We start from the raw sequence: 20315 nt of genomic DNA, 5'->3' as shown, positions 1-20315 counted from the left end.
TCATGAAAATTTTAGCTTCCATTTGGCCAATTCTAATTCTCAAGAAGTTATTTTCTTCAGTAATGTTTTGTGCCTCTTTTACCAAGTTGTTAATATTCTCATTCTCTCCCCAACTCTTTATGTCTTCTAAGAATCATTGTTGGATCAGTGTACAATTTGCATTTCTTCCTTTCTTCCTTCCTTCCTTTCTCTCTCTCTCTCTCTCTCTCTCTCTCTCTCCCTTCCTTCCTTCCTTCCTTCCTTCCTTCCTTCCTTCCTTCCTTCCTTCCTTCCTTCCTTCCTTCCTTTTCAGGGCAATGAGGGTTAAGTGACTTGTCCAAGGTCACACAGCTAGTAAGTATCCAGTGTCTGAGGCCGGATTTGAACTCAGGTCCTCCTGAATCCAGGGCCAGTGCTCTATCCACTGTGCCACCTAGCTGCCCCCTGCATTTTTCTTTGAAGCTTTTCTTGTAGATGTTTTCAGGTAACTCTCTTCTTCTGTGTTTGTGTCTTGAGCTTCCCTGTCACAAAAAGTAGCTCTTTTTGTTTGGGTTATTTTTTTTTATGCTTGCTCCTTCTTCCAGCTTTTATCTTGATTGTAGACTTTTATGTTAGTGGTAGGCTCTGGCTCATTTCTGGCAGGAATGACCTGAGCTTTTATGCCTCAGTCTGAGGACCTATACGTTTTCAGTGCTTTCAGAGTGGTGTAGCTGGGAGAGAGGTCTGCTCACTGCCTTCCTGGTTTGGGTTCTGCGAGTCTGTAGGCTTGTGCATTACTGAGTCCCAGTAGACTGTAGTTTGATTCTGTCCTGTTAGGTAAATGGGAAGTTCGGTTGGTTCAGAGTGATTGAACTGGCTCCGCTTTGGTCTGCGACTCCTGCCTGGTTATTCCACTGTAGGCATGTTGGGTTAAAGGCTAGAACTAAGTCACTGCTATTCTCTTGGGCTCAGAGCCATATAGCTGCATTTCTGGAACATGTTCCTTGTTCAGAACATAGCTAGGGCCCACACCTCTCCTCTCTGGATCTGTGACCTAGAACTAGGTAATGGCTAACAAAAGTGCCAGATGGCATCAGCTCCTATGCCCAGCACTACTTCAGGGATCCTCTGGGATCTCTCTCTGCCCCAGTGCTTCCTGCCTTGGCATTCTGCCTTGGCCCACTTTCAGTGCCCCAGACCTGGAATGCTCCATTCTGCTGGCACCATGCACACTCCTGGCAACCCCCTATCCCCAGTGTCCACAGACCTTTGTGTCTGTCTCCCTAAGCTTCCTTAGGCTGAAGAAATGACTCACTGTGATTTCTTCTTGGCTTTCCCAGTCAGACTTCCATCTGGTGCATTTTTTAGGTCACTGTGGAAGAGCTGCGCTGGGCAAAATGGTCATGACTACCTCCATATGGTGTCTGACTGGCTATGGACTGCCGCTGAGGAGGACCATCTGTGCAAGACTAGCCAAGGAAGACAGATACCTCGTGCAGACCACAATGCTGCAAAGTGGGAGTGGGTCTACGGGCTGTTCTGCTGGTGCTGGTCACAGCTGCCCAGCTCTCCTATGGGTTGGGTGAAACTTCCCAGAGTCAACTCTGCCCTCCACCTGGCTGGCACCCTCAAATCAACATCATGCAGGGTCATGGCTAATCAAACACTATCAGAAGTCATTCCAACTGGTGGCAACGAGGCTGCCATTCCCTGCCACCTTCCACTCAGGGCCCCGGGCAGCCATGAGGGGCAAGGGCCCTCCACCTTGGCACTGGCTCAACAGTACCACCTGGAACCTCCCGAGCAGGTTACTTCTGGGCCATCCCTCCGTCCCCCAGGAGGATTCCTTCTGAAAACAATGTGGTCCCAGTCTCCCTTGGACCTTTTCTGTTTCTCTGGAATGAAATGTAGCCTTCTAGAGCCATGCCCAGTCACAGGTCTTAGCTCACAAAATCTAACAAGTGCCTGTGAGGCCAAGGTTGTCACCTCCCTGAGTTAGGAGCGCTTGTTTGTTGCCCAAATTCTGTGCCTTATGCAAACTTTTGAGGCCAAAGGCTTAGCTGCCAGAGCCTTTTTTGGATTGTAGCTTCTGAATACTCATACTGTTGGGGTCTCTGTGGATTCTATCACCCAAAGTAGGAGTGGTCCTTCTGACCTTTAGGCCTACTCCAAATCTGACAGGCAGGTTACTTTCTGCCTTCGACCAAGTCAACGACAACGATGTTGCATATGGTGGGCCAGGAACGTGATTTTTCCATCCCAGGATATGACTTTTCAGCCACTCATCAACCAGCATTTATTTAGCACCTCCTATGCATCAAGTACTGTGCTGAGCACTAGAGATACAAATACAAAGGATCGACATCCCTTTCCATCCCATTCTCCTCCAGCATGCTGCCCTCTCCATCACCCTTACTCTCACCTTAATCTCTTCCTGTCTACTGGCTGATGCCCATCCTGGGGAGCTCTCCCCCATCCTCAAAAAACCCTCACTTGAGCATCTGTCCTTGCCAGTTACCATCCCATCTCTCTTTTTTGTTTGCCTAAACTGGAAGAGGCCGTTCAATAGATACTCCCACCTCCTCTCCTTTCACTCTTTTTTGCAGTTTGGCTTCTGACCTCATCATTCAACCCAAACTGTTCTTTCCAGGGTAACCAATGATCCCCTACCTGCCAAATCTAATGGCCTTTCCTCAGCCCTCCTCCTCCTTGACCTCTCTGCAGCCTCTGACACTGCTGGTCACCCTCTTCTCCTGGATACTCTTGTCTCTAGGTTTTGATGACGCCGCTACCTCTACCTCCTGGTACCCCCCTCCCTGTCTGACTGTTCCTCCTCAGTTTTCTTGACTAGATCTTATTCAGATAATCGTGTGGCTCCTCTGCCATAGGGCCCCTTCTCTTCACCCTCTATAATCTGGCAATTGCATCAGCTCCCATGGTGTTAGCTTTCACCTCTATACAGGTGACTTGTAATCTCCTGACCCCCAATCTCCCAGCTCTACCTGCCTATTGAACATCTTGAACTGGATAGCCTGTAAACTCAATCCATCCAAAACTCAACTCATTATATTTCCCCTCAGACTCTTCCCTCTTCTTAACTTCCCCTGTTACTGGTGAGGGTCTCACCATCCCCCCAGTCACCTGGGCTCACAGGTCCTCATTCATTCTCATATATTCTCTCTCTCTCTCTCTCTCTCTCTCTCTCTCTCTCTCTCTCTCTCTCTCTCACACACACACACACACACACACACACACACATCGAATCAACTGCCACATCTCATCTTCTCTACCTTTGTAGCATCTCTCCCATATGCCCCCTTCTCTACTCTGACAATGCAGATAACACGGTCTGTCGGTAGCTCTGCAAGTCCTCTTTACCCCAAGCCTAAGCTATTCCACAAGCTGGCTAGTCCATCTCGGTGCCTCCTGTCTCTTGTCTCTCCAATCCATGCTCCTCTCAGCTACCAAAGTGACCCTTTTCAGATGCAACCCACTCCCACTGGCCAAGCTCCAGTGGCCTCAGCCCCTCCTGGAGCCAAGATAAAGGCCCCGATTAGCTTTTTTTGTTTTGGTTTGGTTTTTTGGTTTTTTGCAGGGCAATGGGGGTTAAGTGACTTGCCCAGGGTCACACAGCTTGTAAGTGTCAAGTGTCTGAAGCCGGATTTGAACTCAGGTCCTCCTGAATCCAGGGCCAGTGCTTTATCCACTGTGCCACCTAGCCGCCCTCCCCCCCCCATTAGCTTTTAAAGGCTCCGGTAACCAGCTCCTCCCAACACCTCCAGGATTTTTACACCCTATTCCTTGCACATGTTCATCACCCCAGTCACTGTGGCCTCCCCAAACCAAACACTATCTCCTGCTAGAACATTCCTCGGGCTATTCCCAAGCCTGGAATGCTCTCTCTCCTTACCCAGGCTTCCTTTAAGTCTTTTACTAGAAGCCTTTACCGATCCTCCTTAATCCTAGTGCCTGCCCCGAGACCACCCCCAATCTATCCTGCATATGTCTTAGTGGCTGGCACACTGTCTCCCATTACACTGCGTTGTCTTTTTGTTGTTTCCTCAGCACTTAGCAGGATACCTGGCACACAGGTGGTACTTAATAAATGTTAGCTGACTTGATTCAAGTCATTTTATTTTGTTTTTGAGGGGCAATGAGGGTTAAGTGACTTGCCCAGGGTCACACAGCTAGTAAGTATCAGATGTCTGAGGCCGAATTTAAACTTAGGTCCTCCTGAATCCAGGGCCGGTGCTTTATGCACTGCGCCACCTAGCTGCCCCCCAATTCAGATCATTTTATGTCCATTTTGTAGACCAGGAAATTAAGATTTGGAGTGCTTGGTGCCTTGGCCAAATTCCCATGGCAAGAAAGCACTGGAGCCAGGTCCAAGCTAAGTCCTCTGACTCAGCCCTGTGTTCTTTTCACTACACCATGGGCAGCGCATATACACACACGTGCACAATGCATACACACGCACACACAGTATGCATATAGCATGCACGCACACACGTGTGTGCACACACAACTATTTCTAAAAAGCAGAATACACATTGTGAGTCAAACATGATCTCATCCCTGGCAGCGCACAGTCAGTCCAAACCTAGCACAAACTACCTGTGGCTTGAAAGGCTCAGTCTCCCTCTTCCTCCTCAGAGTCATGAGGCCTAGATCAGGACAGTGGACACAAGGATGGAGAAGAGGGTGAAGGCTATTTGGGAGGAGGGTGTGAACAGGATCCCCTTCTCCACCCTGACCTTGACCTGTGTCCCAAGAGTACGTGCTAGGAAGGGAGCTGGTCGTCCCTGAGTCATTCCCCTTCCACTTTTGGTCAAAGAGCGACCGAGCCATCAGGCCTGCCCCGCTCACGCCCAGTGCTCACTGCGTTATCCTGGCTCAGTTCTACTCCAGGGAGCCCCCACCCCCACTTCAGGTCGGGATCTCCTTAGCCTTGTAGCAGCACTCCTGCAAACTGAAGCCGGCCAGGCCTGCAAGGGGCTCTATCCACTGAGCTCCACGGAACAGAGCTAAGGCTTAAGCTCGGCACGTGAGCTGAGAGAGCAAGTAGAGTTCCCGGGTCCCCAACCCTGTGCTCTCGTGACCATGGCTGGGACTGGAGCACAGTCTAGGAGGAGGCAGGAACAGTATGCAATGTGGGAAGTCTTCTGGAAAAAGAGGCTGGAGGGAAGTCAGACTGTGGGGTGTAGAGAGTTTTTGTGCGGGATGAATTCACTGATGTAAAGTAGGCTATATTGTGCTCAGGGCCTCTGTCCTCATTTCCCTGAAGAATGTCTCACTGGGGCTGGGGCGGAGGACCAGGAACCAATGGCGCTAAGTAACAGGTGCAAGTTTTGTCCCAAGTCTCCCCAGACTGAGTGGAAGGAGAAGCATCTAGAAGAGCATCAGTCACGGTGACGACCCCACTGGAGAAGGTCCCCTGGCAGCTGGACGATCTCCTCGGACTTGTCCCACTGAAGGACTGACCCCTGATTCGCATGACACAGCTGGACACCAAAGAGGACCTTTAAGAAGCCCAGCTCAAGCGTCACACACTGAAGTCCACCATGCTTGACCTAATGCTGACCAGAAGAGAGGCGAGGTCCCACAGTACAAAGGATGGGAGCCCTCAGTAAAGTGACAAAGGAAGCTAGGAATTGGGGGACATGTGCCCCGATTAGGGGAAAGCAAGTTTCAGAGGGTAAGGAGAGACAGCATTCCAAGGACTCAGATCCTGTAAGGGAAATCAGCACAGGAAGGATGGGAACCATTCAAGAATGAAATTCTTAAGATGCCAAAGGAAACAATTCCAAAGAAAAAGAAGTCTACAAAACAGACCAAATGTGGATGCACAGGGAACTCCCTAACCAACTTAGAATTGGGAAATATCTGTACATTGGATGGGAACTGGGGCAGAGCCAGAGGATGGAAGGTCCACCAAGAATAGAGCCGGGAGGGCCAGGGCTCAGAAAAGACTAAGGCCAGTGAGGACAATGAAGGACAACCCGGTGGTTAAAAGAGGAGGATCAAAGAAAGGATCAAATAGGGTGGGAAGGATGCTAACAGTCAACCAAGAGCTCTACCTTTTCCCTGGCTGTCCCCCATCCTTGCAATGCATCCCCTCCTCACGTCTAATTCCTGGCTTCCCTGAAGCCTCAGCTCACAGCCTCCCTTTTTCCTGGTTCCAACAACTAGTGCCCTCCCTTTTCTGAGGACCTTCTATTTAAAGTGCTTGTATCTTGATGTCCATAACTATCCACATCAGGATGTGAGGCCCGTGGCAGCAGGGACCATGGGACCACAATTCTGTCCTTCTTGTATCCCCAGCACTTAGCACAGTGACTGGCATATAGTAAGTGCTTAAGAAATGCATGTTGACTATAGACTGGAAACAAAGGAGATGCTCATTGCCTGGGGACTGACTCACCAGGTTTTGTGTAGGTGCAATGATGCATCAGTACACTCTAAGGAATGACAAACCTGAGCAATGCTGAGACATTTGGAAGGACTTCCACGACCAGCAGCAGAGCCAGGAAAACAAGTGACACCATGACTTCGACAATATCCGTGGGAAACCCCCCCAGCACCAAACCACCAAAATGGAACCTGGTGAAATGAGGAAGAAGAGGCGTGGCCCCAGTGGAGCTCCAGAGAGAAGACACCTCTCCAACTGCTCTGCAGGCGGAGGGGGGGGGGGGGAAGGCGGGGCACAGGCGTTGCAAATGACAACAGGCCACTTTCTCTCCTTTTCCTCGTTCTTTCTTTAAATGATACAAGATGCTCTCTGGGAAGGGGAGGAAGAGGGGTACAGGAAAACCTAGGTGATATAAAAATGAAAGAAAGCGCTAAACGTCTATGTAAAACAAGATGGCACCTTGCTGCCCTCAATCAGCCTCCGGCCAGGCCGGTCAGATGAAGAATGGGCCATTGTGCTGAGAGAGCTGGCACAGCTGACCTGTGGGTCAGAGGCAATGGTCAATGAAAGACTGTATGGAGGAGGAAAGGGAGGGAGGAGAGACACACACAGACACAGCCAGAGAGAGACGGAGACACACAGAGGGACAAAGATGGAGACAGAGACACAGAAAGAGAGAGGAAGAGAGACAGAGAAAGAAGTCAGGGACACAGAAAGTCAGAAAAGGATAAATATCCTCATTTTATTTTAAAGGGGAAGAGAAGAGAATCTGCAAACTAGAGGCCAGTGAGCATGATTTCCAGTCCTCGGGAAATTCTAAAACTTATTATTACAAAGTAGCTAAGTGAACATCTATAAAAGCAAATAATCATTACCCTCAGTCAATCAACAAGCATTTATTAGGTGCCTACTGTGTGCCAGGCATGGCGTTAAGCACTAGGGAGAGATACAAAGAAAGGCAAGGACACAGCTCCTGCCCTCAACGAGCTCCCAGTCTAGTGGGGGAGACAACGCATAGAGAACAAAGGACATCAAAGATGTCTACAGTGTAGTGGAAGGTCACCCCACAGAAAGGCCGCCTGCAGAAGGGGCGGCATTCCAGGCAGGGAAATGGAGTGTCTTGAGCCTCTCTCTCTCTCTCTCTCTCTCTCTCTCTCTCTCTCTCTCTCTCTCTCTCTCTCTCTCTCCTGTGGCCTCAATTCATGCCAGTCAAGCCTTGGAGGCTGGAAAGGCCAGAAAGGATCAGCTTGTGAATGGCTTGGAAAGTACAGTAGCCTTTCCTATTTGATCTTCAAGGTAAGAGGGAGCCACTGGAGTTTACTGAGGGGAGGTGGGGGAGTCAGACCAGAGCAGCTCAGTAGAGGATCCCAAAGCATCAGCCAGCACAGCCTCACCAAGGACAGTCACCACAGGGACATACCCCACCGTGTCTACTTCTGACATAGCCACCGGGATGGAACCTTGGTCGACAGTATGCCCCTGGAGCTGGGGGACCCACTGGGAAGCTGTGGCCTAGATAACAGCAAAGTCCAAGATGACACAAACCCCTTCCCACTCCTGTTAGGAAGGAAGGAGACAATGGGCCAAGACTGTGGCCTAGCCTGTCAGACACGGCCCCTCTGTCTTACCTAACAGTTTTCCCTGGTCATGAAGAAGGGTTGGGGGGCGAGGGGGAGGGAGGGGGAAGGAAATGGGAAAGGACTGTGTTGTAAAGCAAGAAAAGACCTCAATGCAACTTGAACAAATCCTGCGGAGGGAGGAGTTCAGAAGAGAATGAATGGTCAGGCCCATGACCCGTTCTGTCAGGGCGAAAGCGTCCCTGCCTCCTCTTCCACTGCCAAGGCAAAGCAGAAAGGACCGATGGATCTGTAACCCGGCCTCCTGCCCCCATTCTGCTGGGCCTGCACAGACCACGAGCAAGGTTTTGTGTGATGGACGGATCTGGAAAACTATGCTAAGTGCATCAAGTACCCACTTTGTGCCAAGGGTCTAGCTGGGCACAGACAACAAGGCAGTCCTTGGCCTCAGAGGCAGCTAGGTGGTATACTAGAGCCCCAGACTTGGCACAGGAGGACCTGAGAGCAATCCTGCCTTAGACACTTACCAGCTGCCCTCTCACCATGGCAAGGCTTACAAATCTTCTCATCCCTCCTCAAGCTTCCTGTGGGTCTCCTTCCTCCCACCCTCTGCCTGCTTCAGTTTTCTCAACTGTAAAATGGGGATAAGAACAGCACTCGCCTCCTATGGTGGTTGTGATGTTCAAGCGAGACAATTGCTGTAAACAGCACTCGGCCCCTGGCACACTGTGGGTGATAATAAACGCTTATTGCCTTCCTTCTCCCAGAGGAGCCAAACAGCAGTCACCAGAGCCCCATGATCTCTGAGGGTGAGATCAAAGCAGGGAAGATCAAGTTTATGTGGAACAAACTTATAGGTTCGCCCTTAGGTTCAAAAACAATCTGTCTCAGCAGTATGAAGCTTCCTGAAGAAGAGCTGGGGTTTGCGGTGGGCCACAAGGCCAGCATGGGTCTGCAGCTGAAGAGGGCAGTTGGGAAAGTCTCAAACGCCACCCCAGGGAGTGTCTTTCGATGAGGTTCCCTGCTTGCTGGCGTCGAGATCTTTTCGGATCCTGACTTGTCCCGCCAGCTTGGTGCCTTCTATCACTGGGATAAGTACGCCTTCCCTGGTGCAGGGACACGCCCTGATGCCTCAAGCCCATCTTCCGAGCTGCCAGGGAGCCCTTCATGCATCCTGTGGGGCCTGTAACGTTCCCTTGTCCGTTCTGTCACTGAACAACACAGTGTGAGGGACTTCATTCCACGGGCTTTCCTAAATCCAGACAAGCCACGTCCGTGTCTAATGGCCACGTCCACCACCCCCCACTCCCCGTAGTGAGCAGGCCCAGGGACCGGTGGAGTGAATCCCACTGGAATCTCTCTCGCTCAGGCTGGACCAAGCTAGACCCAGGCAATAGCCCAACGGGGCCATGGTCAGGAAGCAACCCCTTGGAGGCTCAGACCAAAGGGGAGTTGAGTACATCGAGCCATCACCAGCCTCCCTCCCACAAACCCAGGCCACGATCCCTTCCAACACTGCGGGCAGTCCAGCCAATGGGAGAAAGCCTTCCTGAGCCCCCAGGCCTAGGCCTGGCATGATCCAAGAAGGAATGCAGAGGCAGCTTCCCCTCTGAGGGGTGGTAGCTGCCCTTCACCCACACAGCTCTGGCCAGAAGGCCCCACATAGATGGGGGCTGTCCCTGGACTGGGCAGGGGAGCCTTGGTACTGGCCTTTTCAGCGGGTTAGTTTCAGCTTTCGGTTTATTGGATAAAGGGGAAAAAACAGCAGCAGCTGAGAGATGTCAAGGATGTTGCCCTGCCCCCGAGGCCAGCCCTCCTCCCTGAGAGAAGAGGAGGCCTCAGCGGATAGAGGGATGGACACAGGGACAAACGGACAGAGAGAGGGAGGCCCGAAGAGCCAGCACTCCGCCTCTGCCTTATTCCCCAAAGGATGGAAGCCTGAGGAACAGTCGCCTTAACCTTTCCCTGCTCCCTGAGGAGCAAGCCCATCCTAGCAGCATGCTCTCCGCCAAGGCCCGAAAGCCTTTAATTTGATTTCCCTCACACAGGCAATTGTTGTAATTATTCTGATTAGGAATCATTACCCGGTGCAGCCTGCACACCCTGACAGGCCCAATGCCTCCCCGGCACTGGGCAGGCTGCCGGCAGGCGGCCCAGCCCGGGGAGGGGGTGCTGGCCCGGCCGCCCTCCTGAAGGAGCAGAGAGCAAACAAAGCCAGCCTCGGGGAGGGCACAGGGCCGAGGCTGTGCAGTTAATGAAGTGCTCACATGCCACAAGGAGCCAACATTTACAGCTAAACAAAAACAAAGCCCCAAACCCACTGGGGGCCAGAGGACAGATGTCTGCTCAGCTGGAAGCTCACCTGGAGGAGGGGGAGGAGGGAGAAAGGGAAGAGGAAAGGAAAGGGAGGAGGAGGATGGTGTGGGAAAAGAGAGGAAGGGAAGGAGGAACTGGGAGGAGGAGGAGGAGGAAGAGAATGGGAGGAAGAGGGGGAAGAAAGGGAGAAACAGATAAAGGAAGAGAAGGAAGGGAGGAAAAGGAGGGTTAAGAGAGGGGAGGAAGGGAACGAGAAGAGAGAAAGGAAGGGAGGAGCCAGGGATGAAGAGGAGGAGGAGGAAAAGGAGAAGCTGGCAGAGCCACCCTCGCCCTCAGGGGTGCCCACATGGGGGTGGGGATCAGGGCCGCCCCTGGTGAACTTCAGTCATCATGTCCAGAAGCCTGATTGGAACAGCTGGCAGTGAGACTCCCCCCCCCCCCAGAGTAAATGACATTCTAACAAAGCTGTACCATGATTGAATGCCCCAGCTGGCATCTCCAGAGGGGAGGAAGGAGGAAGAGGGGTCAGTGGACAGGAAGGAAGGGTCACCAGACCTACCTCAAGCACCTGCTGGAGACTTGGCTGGCCATCCACCATGGCCTGAATGATCCCAGTCAGCTGGAAGGAGAGAAAACAGCACATTGAGCCCAACACCAGGCCCACACCCATCCCAAAGAGGGTGCCTGCCCTCCTCAACCACTTGCTGTGACTCCCCACTGCTTGGAGAGAAGTCCAGCAGGTGTCTGGGGCCCTCCCTCCACAGTCTGGGGGCAGTCTAGCTTGGGACATCCTGTTCTACCCACCAAAAAGCCTCACTGTCTCCTGCTCTCTCCTCCTCTACCCATCACCTTTCATCCTTCTAAGCTTCACTCAACCACCACCTCCTCCCAGAAGCCTCGCCCAGCTCAAAGGGCTCCAGCCTCCTCCAGTGTGTTTCTCATGAGCTTTGCCACTGGACTGATGCCACCTGCAACCATCCCCCCCCCACGAGACTGTGAACTAGTCTTGGGCCAAGACCCTGCAGTTACCTCCCCTTCAATCCATCTCCTCATGCCCAGGAGGCCCCTAACCAGGGCCTGGAACCCTGTCTCTGTCCCAACGGGCAGAGCTTCCTGGAGCTCTAGGTGCAGACCCTGGCACGGCCCAGGGGCTGGTTCTTCCATCCCTGTGGGAACTGGCACTAACCATGGAGCCCTGCTGCCCCTGTGCTGGTGGCCTGCCTTCTGTCCCCAGGCACACTGGAAGTGCCCATGAGCACGTGTGTGCAGGCTGGGTCCTGATGTGTGGCTCTGCCCACTCCACCTTCTCGCCTTGTCTTTCGAGGTTTTGACATGGTTTGTTTTCATAGCCTATTTCTTTCTAAATATAGTCAGTCTATCCTGGCTCTCGCCAGGCAGCCATCTTTAATAACAAAGAGGAAGAAAAAGGAAAAATAGTCTGGCAGAATGAACTGGTGTTTTCCACAAAGTTTGCTACAATGCGCAGTACCCCACACCCACAGCCCCGACCTCAACAACAAAGAGGGAGGCCCATTTTCTCATCTCTCTGCCAGGGCCAAGCTCTACGAAATATCCCAAGAATAGTGCCCCAAGAACAAGGGGCATCCCCTGGACTACCCCAGGCTCTAGATAACGGGAAACCCCAGCAGGCCTGCAGCTGCTTCTTTCTACAAGCAAATGGAGGTTGGCCTGCTCCCTGCCCACCCCTTCACCCCCACTCCCACCCCCAGGGTCTTATTCTGACACGCCCAGGAGCTGAGCCTGGGCAGAGAGAGCAGGAGTAAGCAGTCTCCACAGCCCTAGCTTTGGCACTCCCCTGCCAAGGGAGCAGAAAGGAAGATTTATAGATGGGGAAACTGAGGCAAGGAGGCTGAGCGGCCCTCCAAGGCGGAGGCAGAACAAGGAGCCTCGGCTCATGCTCAACGCTGCAGCTCCTGTCCACGGTCCTGCCTCAGCAGAAGCCTGTCCTGATCATCCTAGGTCCCCAGGGTGTCCCCTGACAGGGAGAATTCAACATCAAACACCAAAGAGTCTCTGATCGTACTGAAAGAACGCCAGAGCCCTGGCTGTGAGAGGGTGGAAGAGGCTGGCTATGAGGGGAGGATTGCCACGGCAGCCGCCGCCATTGTTACTGCGCTCCTCCAGGTGGGCACCTAGAGTTCATCAAGCCGTTATTAGGTGGAATCTTAAAGAAGTGGAGGCCAGGGCCACTCTATTTTATACTCTGGAAACGGTTTTTATATTAATCTGTATTTTAATTGGGTAACAGCGGCTGCCTACAGACTTCCCATGGTCGAACAGGAAAATAAATTAAAAAGATTAACGACACCATCCTTTCCCTCCCTTTTCACCAGCAGCTGCCCTGCCTATTCTACCTTCACAAAGTCCCCTCTGTGCCCCGCCTGTGCCTAGGGAGCCCAAGGCAGGGCTGGGGCTGGAGTCCCAGGGAGCCGGACAAGAGCAGCTGCCAGAGGCTCAGTGCCCACAGGCCACACCAGAGTGCACTGAGTGGGACAGCCAAAGAGAGGCCCCGTTGAGTCCCAGAGTCCACCTCAGCTCAGAGGCACCCTGGGACTCCCAGACCCAGAGCCCCCACTGTCCCTAATGCCCCCCCCCATGGCTTGGTATTTCCCTCCTCTGTATTTTGAATCTCTGTCTGTAATTAAGAATGTCAACTCCCTGGGGACAAGGCCTGTTCCGCTGAGTCACTTGCTTTCCCAACAAAGGGCCTGACCCAGACGAGGAGGTGCCAATGGTGTCAGTGGTGCCAGAGGCCCACAAGGCTATAAGACTAATGGCTGCCCCTGACCCTATCGAAGTGCCCCACAGGCTGGCTCCTGTTAGTCCAGGCTGACGCTGGCCTCCACACACAGCTCATCCTTCCTGCCTCTACTAGTCAGTTAGTGAACACTGATTAAACACCTACTATGTGCCAGGCACCGTGCTAAGTACTATGTCCCTGCCCTCAAGGAGCTCAGTCAAACAGGGGAGACAACACGCAGACGAGTGGGTTTGTGACCAGATCCCACCTCTGCCCCTTAGGAGCCGTGGAAGGGGCCACAAGCCTACCAGTCACGCTTCTAGTAGCTGATCCTAAGGTTGCCGTGCCCACCTGTTAAGTGCTCCACAGGGTCACTTACTCTTGTTACTATCACTATGAAGAGCCAGATTTCTAGGGCACCCGAGAGTTTGAAAATCACGTGGCAAATATCTGTCTGTCCTCACAAGAACCCTGGGAGCCAGATGCCATCACTGCTCCCAATTCACAGAAGAGAAATTCAGGGTGAGCGAGGCAAGAGGATCTGCCCAGGCCCATGCAGTGAGACAGTACCCGAGGCTGAATCTGAACCTGGGTCTTGCCTGGTGCTCAGTCCCTTATGTCTATGGGGAAAGCCTGCTTCTGGCCTTGCCTAAAGGGCCTCTCACTGCTGCTGAGGCCTGTTTCCTCTCAGGAAGCTGAGAAGCAGGCCCCAGGCTCAGCTGGGCCACCTCAGATGTGCTCGCTATAGAGCAGCCGCTGGGGCTCGAGGTAGGGGCTCCCGAGGGCCCCAGGCCTGGGAGCAAAGGGAGTGAGTGGCAGCAGCCTCGGCCCATAGACTTGCTGCCAATATCATGTCAGCGTCCCGGGCTTTCTCCGTGCAGTTTATCTCCAGCACCATCGTACTCGGCCAGCAACAGGGAGACAGTTTGCTGATTATATAAGCACTTGTCTCTGGCGTACAATCTGACAATCAGGTCTGCTCTTTCTTCCCAGACAAAGAGACCAATAAATCTCTCCCTTTCTAAGTACAGGTGTGAGAGACAAAACCCTTTCCTGGCATTTAACAGAATGGGCGCGCACACACGCACACACGCACACACACACACACACACACACACACGAGAACAGCATGGTGGGGTGGGGGAGAGGAGGGGGCAGGTGGTTCCAGGAGGAATGAGCCCATCCCATCTGATCTCTATACAAGCCACATTGTGGGCCTGGAGCACAGGCAGATCACAGAGGATTGGGATGAGAGCTGCTTGTTCACCGCACCCCAGGGCTCCTGCTCCCAGGAAGAAGGGAGCCAGGGTACAGGCAGGTGGGATCTGGAGGGAGGGGCCGGGCTACGGCCTGCCTCCCCAACCAGGTGCTCCTTGCCGAGGTGCTGGTGAGCCACAAAGGCCACACTCACGGGCCCACCAGGCACCCCGGGGGTCTGCAAGGGTGTTGGGAGAAACCCAAGGAGCCCAGGGTCCCCCAACAGCCATCTGTGATGACATGGTCTGAAGACACACCACCATTCTCCTCCTCCCTCCCCTGCTCTCTTTCTCTTCTTCTTCTTCTCCTCTCTCCCTCTTCCTTTCTTTCTGCTTCTATCTCTGTCAGTCTTTCCCCCCCACCCAGCCTTCTCCCTTCCTTTCTCTGCATCTCTCCTTTTTTCTGTTTCTGTCTGTCTGTCTGTCACACACACACACACACACACACACACACACACACACACACACACACACACACACACACACACACCTCTCCTAAATCTCAGTTGGTCCAGATTTTCCACATCACTCTTGTACCATCATGGACTAAATGCCTTCCCATGGCTGAGCCCAGTTCCTGGGGTGTCTACTCAGGGCTCAGAAAAGAAGGTGCCATGGAGAGGGCTGAGGTGAAACAAGGGGCCTGGAGAGTGAGGGAGATGAGAAGAGGCTGGCCAAGAGGCCTCTGGGAAGTGTGTGAGAGCTCACAAGTGACCTCACTTGCTGACTCAGTGTTCTCTTCTGTCCAGCTCCCTTCTAAGGGACCCATCAAAACTTTCTGGAAAGAGCCCACATTCTCCAGGGCCCATTCCCAGATCCCTTCCCTCCCCAGAGGCCCCCAAACATTTCCTTCCACCCGCTGTCCAGCAGAGGGGGGGGAAGAGCTGGCTCTGCTGCCTGTCTCTCCCCAGCCTGTGGCTCTGCTATCCTGGGACAACACGAAGGGGAGGCTGGGTTGAACACTGTCAGTGTTGGGACTGCCACCCCAAGGGTGGGTGCTAGGAGAGGCACCGTGTGGTTGGCTGGTCTGCTGAGGACCTGCCGAGAGGGAGGCAACAGCAGCTAGAGGGAGGAGGGACAGGGAAGGGAGGGGAGATAGGGAAGGGGGGGACTGCAAAGTAGAGGACAGGGGAGAGGGGAGGAAGTGAGAACCACCTACCCCCCAGGAGTGCTGTGAGGCTAGACTGAGACTCTATTTATTTTTTTTTTTATTTAATTAATTTTTTTTTTTTTTTGCAGGGCAATGAGGGTTAAGTGACTTGCCCAGGGTCAAAATGTCAAGTGTCTGAGGGCGGATTTGAACTCAGGTCCTCCTGAATCCAGGGCCCATGCTTTATCCACTGCTCCACCCAGCTGCCCCCAAGACTCTATTTATAAAGTAGTGAGCTTAGCCCAGTGCCTGGCATACAGTAGGTGTTCTTCTTATGACGAACTATAGCCCTGCAGGGGAAGGGAGAGCCAGCCCAGGACAGCAGGGACACCTGGCCAAGCCCTCTTCCATGGCTCCCCAGCCTGGAGAGGAGGCGCCAGAGGGGGCCCCGGCAGCTCTGCTCGGGCCTGGTCGTCTTCTTCTACATAGCAGGAATGTCATTTTCTGGTTGGTTAGGCGCTGTTTGCGCCCTGTCTCTTTCATTTATATGGATGTGGGAGAAGGTGACTGTCCAAAAGAGGGCAATTTTTCTTCGTGACATTAGTGGGGCGGCAATATTAGAGATTCTCGGGGAGACAAAGCTCCGGGAAGCCCAGCGTCTTCCACTCTTGGAAGGCTGGGGAAATAGCGGCTCATTTCCAGCAGCCCTGGGCCGCACGGCTCTGGGGCCAAGAATCTCTGAGGCTCACTCACTCCTAACAGACCTGCCGGTAGAGAGAGGCCTGCCTGGCTGCCCAGGGAGAGGGGGCACTGTGCTGCCCCCATATCGCATAAGGCAGAACAGAGACAGGGCTTCAGGCCCCCAAGATGCCCTGCCAAGGACCTCCAAGGGTAGAAGTCCCTAAGAGAAAGGCAGCCAGGAAAACAAGGAGGGTGACATCTTCTTCCCCTGCCCCCTCCCCGCTTTCCACATCCTCCATGCTCAGTGCCGAGCCTCTGCTGCCGGCCCCACAAACCTGCCTGGGGACTCCAGTTCCCATAAAGCCTGACTCAAGAGCTTCACCCTGCCCTCATCTGTCCCACAGCCGTGTCCCTGGGCCTAAAGATCCCTGCTCCCCAGACCTCTCCCGGTACCACGCTCTTTACCTCTGTACAGAAGGGTGTCAGCTGAGGGTGGACAGCCGGCTGCACATACATGTGAAACGTGGACTCGATTTCCATCGTTTGACCATTTAACTTCAGAATGGGGAATTCGATGATTTCCTACAAGGAGGGAGAGAAGGAAGAAAAGAGAGGGGGAGAGGGAGAAACAGGGAGAGAAACAGAGTAAGGGAGGGAGGGAGAGAGGAAGGGAGGAAGGGGAAGGAGGGAAAGAGAGAGACATGGGGCGCAGGGCAGGGAGGGAGGGGGAAAGAGAGTATGAGAGCAAGAGAGAGGCATACAGAAAAGGAGAGAGAAAAGAGAGGAAGAGAAACAGCAGAAAAGAAAGAGAGAAAAGACAGAGAAGAGAGACTTTAGAACGATCAGTTTTCATTCAACAAACATTGATTAAGTAGTTAACTATGTGAAAGGCGAGATTCAGGCTGGACTAGAAAAAAGGGAGGTAAGGCCTCAGAGTCAGGAGGGCCTTGGTTGTGGGCCTGCCTCTGATTCGTACTGTGTGACCTTGGGCAAGTCACTCCTCCCCTCCACATACACACAGTGTGCCCCAGGCCACTCTAAGACACCGGCATGGCTCACTGCAAGCTCCCTAGACTAATGAAATCACAGATCTGGATCCAAAAGAAAACGTGCCCAGCGCCAGGGACATGAAGACCAAATGAAAAAGCCCCCACCCTCAAGCAGCTTTCGACTGCTGTAAGCAGTGAAGGTTTTTGTTGTTTAGCCTTCATTCCTGAAGAGGACCATGACTTGCACTGATCTGGATTGAAGTGAGGCAGGGCTGTGCAAGGTCACCAACCTCACTCTCTCCTCCAGAGCCATCTGGGTCCAGTGGCAAGATATATACCAGGACTGGAGATGGCCCTGGATGTTTAAGACAATTGGGTTAAGTGACTTGCCCAGGGTCACACAACTAGCACGTGTCTGAGGTGAGATTTAAACTCAGGTCCTCCCAACTTCAGGGCCAGTGCTCTGTCCACTGGGCCACCAGATGAGCTGAAGAGACACAGAAGGCTAATGACTGAGGTGCTGAGGGAAGGCTTCATGGAGGAGGCACCGAGCTGAGCTGGAGCTTCTGAGATGCAGGATGGACCACCCAGCAACGGACATGGGACAGGAGACGGGACGCTGAGTTTGGTGAATTGCTGGGTGCCAGTCTGGCTGGAATGTATGTGAAAGGGACTAACGTGAACTGGAAGGGCAGGCTGAGTCTGGAGCTCATCCCAGACCCCAAAGGGAACCACGGATGTTTCTTGACCTGGGGAGCCTCACAGTCACACCTGCGCTTCAGAAAACTCCCTTTGGCAGTTGAGTGGTGGCTAGGCTAGAGTGAGACATGATGGGAGGCCAAGACTCCAGGGTGGAGTTAATACTGTCATAGCCCAAGCAACTGGGGATGAGGGCCTGAACCAAGGTGGTGGACATGGGAGCCAAGAACTCTCCACCACAGAAGAGATCACCAACTGAAAGTGTTCCTTCCCCTCCCCCCTCCTTCTCTCCCCTTCCCCTCCTCCTCTCCCTCTTCTTCCCCCCTTCCCCTCCCTTCCTCCTCCTCCTCCCCTCCCTCCTCTTCCTCTTCATTATTTATTCCCTAGAAGCCAGTTCCTGCTAAGGGCAAGGCCGAGTGGTTCGCGCCTCTTCCCTGGGAAGGCTTGGCCGCACCAAGCTCTCATTTGCTAATCCTGATACCTTCCTTATGCAGAGTCAATCAACTAGCATTTGTCAACCATTGACTGTGTACCCCCGAGCATTAGCTAAGCACTGAAGACAGAAAGAATAAGCCAAACCCATCCCTGTCCTCAAGGAGCTTCCGCTCTAACAGAGAAGACAACGCACACCGTCCAGGCAGACACAAGCCACACACAGGCTGGCCGGAAAAGAAACAGAGGCACCTGGGAGGGGGGTGTCTCCAAGGAAGCTGGAGATTCCAAGAGGCGGCGACAAACAAGGTGGGAGCGCACGGGGGGGGGGGACAGCGAGGCACAGGCACGCAGGAGGGAGACGAGGGGCGTCCCCACAAGGATACAAAGGAAGGGCTGGGGGTTTGAGATGTCCCCGAGGTAGCCGGCCACACGGCCCGAGGGTCAGGAGACTAAGGCTGGGCATAAAGATCCGGGAATCCTCCACAGGCAGACGACAACTGTGCTCTCTGGGGGGCTGATGGGATCACCAAGCGAGGCAGCGCAGAACAGGGCTTCTTAACCGTGTCTGTGCCCTGCACGCGCACGCACACGCACACATACGCACGCCCAGGCTGCTAATGCCCACTGACCCCATTAAATGGACAAAGGAAACCCATGAGAATGAAACACAAGTGTCCAAATATTTTTAATAAGCTCAAATACTAACACAGGTAGAGAAGGAGAAGAGGACACAGGAGAGAGCCTGGGGGGACACCCACAGTCAGTGAGTGTGATCTGGATGGCGAACCAGGAAAGGAAGGAAGGAAGAAGGGAGGGAGGGAACATTTCTATAGCATCTATTATGTGCCAGGGACCATGCTAGGCACTTTACAGATCGACATCTGATTCTCACAACAATCCTGGTGTTATCTCCATTTGGGGGGCAGGGCAATGGGGGTTAAGTGACTTGTCCAGGGTCACACAGCTAATACATGTCAAGTGTCTGAAGCCAGATTTGAACTCAGGTCCTCCTGAATCCAGGGCCAGTGCTCTATCCACTGCACCACCTAGCTGTCCCTATCCCTGTTATTATTAATGTGGATATTATTAGTTATGATTTTCCCCTTTTCATAGTTGAAGAGACTGAGGCAGACAAGAGAGGTTCAGTGACTTGCCCAGGGTCACACAGCTAGTAAGTGTTGAAGGACAGATTTGAATTCAAGTCCCCCTGATTCTAGGACCAGAGTTCAATCTGCCTTGTGCCACCAGCTGCCTCCTGAGTGGTCAGACAGGTAAGCAGTGAACAGGAGAGAGTAGCGTCACAAAAACCAAGAGGAGAGGGTGATCGATAGTGTCAAAGAGACCAAGAAAGATGAGGATGGAGAGAAGACTTTGCAACTAAGAGATCATTGTTAACTCTGGAAAGAATGGTTTCTGTTGAGTGACGTGCTCAGAAGCTAGACTGGAGAGGACTAAAAAGAGACAAGGAGGCGAGAAGCGGAGTTACCCCGTGTGGATGGCTTTCTCAAGTTTATCTGAAAAAAGGAGATACAAAGGACAAAAGCCAACAGGGATGGAAGGATCACGGGAGGGCCTTTTGACACATCTGTAGGCAGTCAGGAAGCGGCCAGAGGCAGGGAAAGATGGGGGCATTAGAGGGGATGATCTGCCAGAGGCAAGAGGAGATGGATGGAATGAGATGGGGGACCCAGCCATGCTTCGGAGGGCAGGTGGGTGGGCAATGCTCCCCAATCCTCCCCTGGGGGGTAGAAGAGAAGGAGGCTGGGGAGGAGCAGAGGGCCCCACTTCCTCATCCAGAAGGACCAATGAGAGGGTGGATGTGGAATGCTCTGTAAGCCTTCAAGCAGTCTAGAACACAGGACAGCCCTGACACTCCCAAAACATAAGCTAAAATGGCTGTCTGTCCTTGGGCCTGCTAGCACCCCCCCAAGCCCACAGATCCCCACATGCCATCCTTGATATGTTACTTTTAAATGAATCTTCTTCTTAAAGGTGTGGGAAGGGGGCACCTCCTTCTGCCCCCCCTCAGAACCACCCTTCCAGTGCCCAAACAGCAGGCTCTGCCTGCCAGGCTGCCCATGTGTCTCTGCTGGCAGCATGCAGGGGAACCAGAGAGCGGTGATTCATCACTAGGCCCGCCAAGG

At 53.1% G+C, this 20315-nt stretch overlaps 1 protein-coding gene across 3 annotated transcripts in view; it reads right to left on the bottom strand.

Annotated features, from left to right (window-relative positions):
• The window catches only part of ERI3 (ERI1 exoribonuclease family member 3), a 171395-nt gene that overhangs the window by 109894 nt on the left and 41186 nt on the right, over nt 1-20315 (bottom strand). For all 3 annotated transcript variants that reach the window (XM_044001876.1, XM_044001877.1, XM_044001875.1), the window contains exons 3-4: nt 16514-16630; nt 10820-10879 (exon numbers count right to left, since the gene is read on the bottom strand). In XM_044001876.1, the coding sequence (XP_043857811.1) occupies nt 10820-10879; nt 16514-16630 (177 nt within the window). The remainder of the gene's footprint in view (nt 1-10819; nt 10880-16513; nt 16631-20315) is intronic.

Source organism: Dromiciops gliroides, chromosome 4, assembly GCF_019393635.1.
Source record: "Dromiciops gliroides isolate mDroGli1 chromosome 4, mDroGli1.pri, whole genome shotgun sequence".
Taxonomy (NCBI): Eukaryota; Metazoa; Chordata; class Mammalia; order Microbiotheria; family Microbiotheriidae; genus Dromiciops; species Dromiciops gliroides.
This window is presented reverse-complemented; position numbering and strand designations above follow the sequence as displayed.